Source organism: Etheostoma cragini, unplaced genomic scaffold (genome assembly GCF_013103735.1).
Source record: "Etheostoma cragini isolate CJK2018 unplaced genomic scaffold, CSU_Ecrag_1.0 ScbMSFa_2878, whole genome shotgun sequence".
NCBI lineage: Eukaryota > Metazoa > Chordata > Actinopteri > Perciformes > Percidae > Etheostoma > Etheostoma cragini.
The window spans coordinates 681-7,202 of NW_023267087.1; the positions used below are offsets into that span (position 1 = coordinate 681).

General features: G+C 46.2%; 1 protein-coding gene across 1 annotated transcript; it reads right to left on the bottom strand.

Moving 5' to 3' along the window:
- Nucleotides 1-319: 319 nt before the first annotated feature.
- Nucleotides 320-2,362, bottom strand: LOC117940615 (caspase-1-like). The gene is made up of 2 exons (XM_034865836.1): nt 2,266-2,362; nt 320-805 (listed from the first exon to the last, which is right to left on the bottom strand). Exons 1-2 carry the CDS (start codon nt 2,360-2,362, stop codon nt 453-455), a joined length of 450 nt encoding a protein of 149 aa, XP_034721727.1. The 3' UTR covers nt 320-452.
- Nucleotides 2,363-6,522: the final 4,160 nt, after the last annotated feature.

The window sequence follows — 6,522 nt, forward strand, 5'->3', positions numbered from 1 at the left end:
CTGTGTGTGTGTCTGTATCTTTGCGTATCTGTGTGTGTGTCTGTATCTTTGTGTGTGTGTGTCTTTGTGTGTCTGTGTGCATGTCTGTATCTTTGTGTGTCTGTGCGTGTGTCTGTATCTTTGTGTGTCTGTTTGTGTGTCTGTATCTTTGTGTGTGTGTCTGTATCTTTGTGTGTGTGTCTGTATCTTTGTGTGTCTATGTGTATGTCTGTATCTTTGTGTGTCTGTGTGTGTGTCTGTATCTTTGCGTGTCTGTGTGTGTGTCTGTATCTTTGTGTGTGTGTGTCTTTGTGTGTCTGTAGCTTTGTGTGTCTGTGTGTATGTCTGTAGCTTTTTGTGGTTGTGTTTGACTGACCATCACTTGTAATTGTTTTGACGTTTTTTAACCCTAATTTTGGATTTCAAGAAGACCGCGTACGGGACAGGACACGCCGCCGTTTCCCGCCTCGGCCTCAGAGTAGCTTCAGCGTCCCGGAGAGACACCGGTCGGCGTTCCGGAGCGCGGAGATCAGCTCCGAGCAGGCGCCGGGTCCCTTCCTCCGCACCGTGTCCATCAGGTCTCGGGCTTTGTCCGCTCGGGCTCTAACTGCCATGGACTCCCTCTCCCCGTCCGTTAGGACCTCACGCTCCAGCAGCTGGTCCAGGAGCTGGTCCAGGACCGCCTCGGACACTCGCGTTATAAACTGTGTCCGGACTGAGCGCAGTCTCTCATCAGCTGGGACGCTGTCGTCAGCGGGGACGCCGTCTCCTGCTGGGACGCTGTCCTTTGCCGGGACGCTCCTTTGTGCAACTGCCCCACTTGGTCCTAGAAGACAACCAGGATTTAAAAAACACGATTTTGGTTTGTTAGTAAACTTATTGGGGGGTCTGAGCTGATGTCTCCTGTAGTCGGGTAGCTTAGCGGTCTGAGCTAATGTCTCCTCTAGTAGGGTAGCTTAGCGGTCTGAGCTATTGTCTCCTGTTGTCGGGTAGCTTAGCGGTCTGAGCTAATGTCTCCTGTAGTCATGTAGCTTAGCGGTCTGAGCTAATGTCTCCTGTGTTCGGGTAGCTTAGCGGTCTGAGCTAATGTCTCCTGTGTTCGGGTAGCTTAGCGGTCTGAGCTAATGTCTCCTGTAGTCGGGTAGCTTAGCGGTCTGAGCTAATTTCTCCTGTATTCGGTTAGCTTAGCGGTCTGAGCTTATGTCTCCTGTAGTCGGGTAGCTTAGCGGTCTGAGTTAATGTGTCCTAGCTTAGCTTCTGAGCTAATGTCTCCTGTAGTCGGGTAGCTTAGCGGCCCGAGCTAATGTCTCCTGCGTTCGGGTAGCTTAGCGGTCCGAGCTAATTTCACCTGTATTCGGTTAGCTTAGCGGTCTCAGCTAATGTCTCCTAGCTTAGCGGTCTCAGCTAATGTCTCCTGTGTTCAGGTAGCTTAGCTGTCCGAGCTAATGTCACCTGTATTCGGTTAGCTTAGCCGTCTGAGCTAATGTCTCCTAGCTTAGCGGTCTGAGCTAACAACATTACCTTGGTTGACTTGGACCGTTAGGTGGGTTCAGGCTGAGGGGACGACGAGCGGAACCGGGACCCGCCTTACTATGTCTCTGATTGGATAACCCTGGTATGTTACCCCAACCAATCCCCACTCCTCACACACACACACACACACACACACACACACACACAAGCAGACACACACAGACACACACTAGAGTGCGGATCGGGACGGATTTTTATGTCCGAGCCCGGCCCGAGCCCGACACAGTTAAAATCGCATTTGTTTCTCATACTAATGACACATGTACGTTTGTTTGTGTGGAAAGCTTTTATTAAGCAGGTGTAGGAAGGCATTGGGAAACGTCAACAGATGAGCTCATCAATGCACACGGGGCAACAAGCGCCATTACCTCCATAAAAAGCTGTTTTAAATTCAAAATGTTCAATGCCTTATCGCGCTGATGTGACCGAACCCGACCCGAACCCGAGCATCCTTTCTAAAAATCTGTTCGAACATATAACAGAAAGAGACACACACACACACACGTACACACAGTCGTGTCTGGCTATCTTTGTGGGGACCAGTCATTGACATAATGCATTCCCTAGCCCCTAACCCTCACCCTAACCCTAACCTTAACCATCAAACCTAAATGCCTAACCTGAACCTTGAAGTTCCTACAAAATGGACTAAACCAGACCACGTCATACCCCCTCCTACATCTTTTCCAACAACACTCTATAAATCTAATGTCTCCACCATTACCCAGGATCTCATCTCCCCTCTCTCTCAACCGTCAACAGGTGGTGCTGGTGCCAGGGGAACCATGTGCTTGGCGGGGCCAAACCTAGATGCACAGGAAGCATTCTGTGGTGGAGCGGGAACACTCATGATGAAACACACTCAGATAGCTAAAACTGCCAACATTGAGAAAACCCATTCTGAACCCTCACCACAGCAATCTTCAGAGACCGCCCCGCCTTGCCGTGCCACTCTGGACACCAGCAGCCCTGTAACCCAGACTGGTACTCCTGCCTCTATTCCCCCTTCTCCTCTCTTCTGTTCATCCACATCCCCTCATACCAAAACATTTAAACCTAATTATCATATGGCTCGCCCCACCCGGAAGGTCACCGACTGGTCGCTCCAGGGCAAAAAAGAAGTTCTAATTCTCGGCGACTCAAACATCAACAGGATCCCACCTCACTCTAACCCCAAGATCCAGCTGGACAGTTATCCGGGGGCCAAACTCTATCATTTCATCAAAGTCTGCAAGAAAACTGCCCCCAATCCGCATCCCAAAATAGTGATCATATCCGTTGGAATTAATAATAAAGATGAAGACCCCAAGCAAACATCATGCAAACAACTCAAAATCCTCTATAAACAGGCCACAGAAACATTCCCAAATGCAGACATTTATTTCCCCATCATTAACTTCTCACCTCATCTTACCAGCACACAACAGGGCAATCTCACACTCATCAATAACACCATAGCCACACATTTACCGTTCCTGGCAGAAATACCACACGACACATTCACCACACAATCGGATAACCTTCATTGGACAACTACTACAGCACAGACAATCTTCGAGTATTGGTGCGAACAGCTAAATTTATAGACCAACCCAAAACCAACTCGGCCATGGCTTGCACTAATAAAAGCAACCCACCTGATCCCCCAGCTGATGTCACTGCTAAACGTGATCTGGACTGGACCTCCTCCTCCAACATCTTAAATGTATCTACACTCTTCAACCCATCACCTATGCAGCTCTCAGTTTTAGAAAAGGGACTCTCTTTCATTCCACAACCATCACATTTCGATTGGGAGGAATTGCACAGGGATCTCCACAAATACCACAGACGGATCAAATTAATCGGCCACTTTCACGCCCATAACCAATTACACTCAGCTCACCCATTTACTCAACCGTCCAACTGGGAACCACTCCAGCATCAAGTCAACCCTGCAATTAAAAACCTTATCCGGAATAACAAACAGACCCTCCGTTCATATCAACCACCACCGAAGGCCCACGACAACTTGTCAGATGACGAGCGTCGGGCCCTATCACAAATCCAACAGAACCCAAATATAATCGTCAAACCGGCCGACAAAGGATCCAAGATTGTCATCATGGACAGAAGCCAATACCTCACTGAAGCCAACAGACAACTGTCCAATACTGTACACTACCAACCCATCCCATCAGGCATTCAACTACAAACCCAGGCACAACTGAGGGACATTATCCAATCACTTTACCACAAGAAATTCATCACAGCAAAACAGAGAGATCACCTCTTCGGTCCAAACCAACCACGCCCTAGATACTTCTACCTTTTACCTCAAATCCACAAAGATCCACACACCTGGACCATTCCCTACACGGTACCCCCTGGCAGACCTATAGTTTCCGATTGCAACAGTACGTCTTACAATATTTCCACGTACATTGATCCCTTCCTTGGACCCCTCTCGACTCAACACCCAAGCTTCATAAAGGACACTTATCATTTTCTGGACATCATCAGACCCATGGTGGTTCCCCACTGTTCCCATCTCTTCACCATTGACATAGACAGCTTATACACCAACATAAACACTGCAGCAGGAGTACAGGCAGTGCAATCAGTCTTCAAAAAACACCCTAACCCAGGGAGACCGGAAAAAGAAATCCTACAACTCCTGGAACTGTGCCTCAACAATAACAACTTTGTATTCAATAACAAACATTATCTACAGATCCATGGGACAGCTATGGGACAACGGTTTGCGCCATCATATGCTAACATCTATATGAGCGAATGGGAGAGAGAAGCACTAACCAAATGCTCATATCAACCCCTCCTCTACCTCCGCTTCCTGGACAACATATTTGGCATCTGGACATATGACATCACTCTCTTCCCGGACTTCATCAAAACCCTCAATGACCATCACCCCTCTATTAAAGTCAAATACATATTACATCCAACACAGGTTAACTTTCTGGACACCACAGTATTTCTACAGTTAATCAATCCATCGCAGAGCTGTCTCCTCACAAAAGTCTTTTTCAAACCAACAGACACACATGCACTACTCCACAAAAAAAGCTACCATCCAAAACACACATTTAAAGGCATCATAAAATCCCAAATCATAAGGTTCCACCGCATCTCTTCTCGCCCACAGGACTTCCAGACAGCCATCACCACCCTTTTCAAAAGCCTCAGCTCCAGGGGTTACAGTAAAAGGTTTCTCCGCTCTGTTAAGAACAACACAATATCCGCCCTTATTCCCACTAGTTCTGCTCAATCCCCTACAACCCAAACTACACTTCCCAACCCTGAAGTAGACTCTGTTTCTAGCCCTCATCTTTTCCCAAACTTCAAACACCACCATGGGGGCGTCTGTCCTAAACCCTACCTCTTGCCTAATCCTAACCCTTAGGGTGCCTAATCAGGGTTTACGCCCCACCACCCCCCACTATGACTCCTTCAATCACAACCCTACTTGTCTCTCCCCTAACCCCCAACTTGTGTCCACCTATTCTCAGCGCACAACCAGGTTACACTTCCATATCAAACGGAACTACACCAGCTTAAAATTGCAACATCAGGCCTTTCAGAATTACAATACCATCTCAGCTTACCGGAAGAACAAAAATCTCCAAGGAATATTAGTCCGTTCGCAGTATACAGACCACAAACCAGTCACAACCATACAACACAGCACCCTCTATAAAAACCGAAAATTCATCTTTAACCCTCATGGCCAGACATCCCGCCCTGTTCTTCAATCATACTCCCTGAACACCAGCAATGCTGTTTACATCATTACATGCACCATCTGTCACTAACACTACATAGGGGAAACAAAACACACCATACTCACACGGCTTAAACAACATCTATATCACATTGGGGAGGGAAAACTTGCCACACCCATGGTTAAACACTTTCAAGAACATTCCACCAGCCATCTCATCATCTCTGGACTGGAGTCCAATGACCGCTGGACCGTGGGACAAAGAAAGAGAGCTGAAAAAATCTGGATCCACCTTCTTAGAACCACCGTCCCTACAGGTCTAAATGACGTCTAGTCTTCCCAACCCTCTGTATTCTGTAAAAAAAGTTTTTTGTTGTTTGTGTTGCCGGTGCACGTCCCCACCTCCGTCTTCCCTGGCAGGGGCTTGAACCCTGGTCTCCCGGGGGAAAGACATCGGAGCTTCCTCTACCCTATCTGTTTTCCTTCCCATTTGTACATGTTCTTAGATTATCTAATTTAATTCACATATATTTAAGCATGCTCTTATCTAACCTTTTACTTAATTTATTATTAATTAGATGTGTGTTGCATGCCCTCCATTGCCTGACGTACAGTTGTTTTAAGCACTTATGTAACTCATTGTCTTTGCATGCTTCTTATCCAAATTTTATCAATTGCTTGTGTTCATTTATTATGTATCTATTTATTATTTATTATTCATTATTTATTCCAGTACCATCTGGAGGTGTGATATGATTTTACTGGCACTTTTGTTTTGTCTAGCACTTATATTTATTAAACTTTATCAGTGTGCAGGCTGATGTTGTATTACATTTTGTTTAACTTAAAACTGGAGCACTTATCTTAACTCTTCTTTTAGACCCTTTTATTGTTGTGTTGTTTCTATCTTTTATCTTATTATATGTACTTCTTTCCCCATAAAGTATTTCCATTCTTAACTAAAAAGACACCCTGCTCCCCTCATAATTGTACACGAAGGCCCAACGTGGTCCAGTGTCAAGCACTACCCTTTGTCCTGCCGTCCATTGGTGTCACCATGCCTGGGTCTCGTACTCTGCTCCCCTGGGTCCTGGGGTTACCGGTCCTACCCCCACACCATGAGTTCATATATATATATATTTTTTTTTATTTTTTATTTTCTCAGATCAATAGTCCAGTGCCAAAAAAATTAAAACCCTTACAGTGTAAAACCTAACCCTAACCTTAACCATCAAACCTAAATGCCTAACCTTAACCCTCACCCTAACCCTAACCATAACCTAACTCTA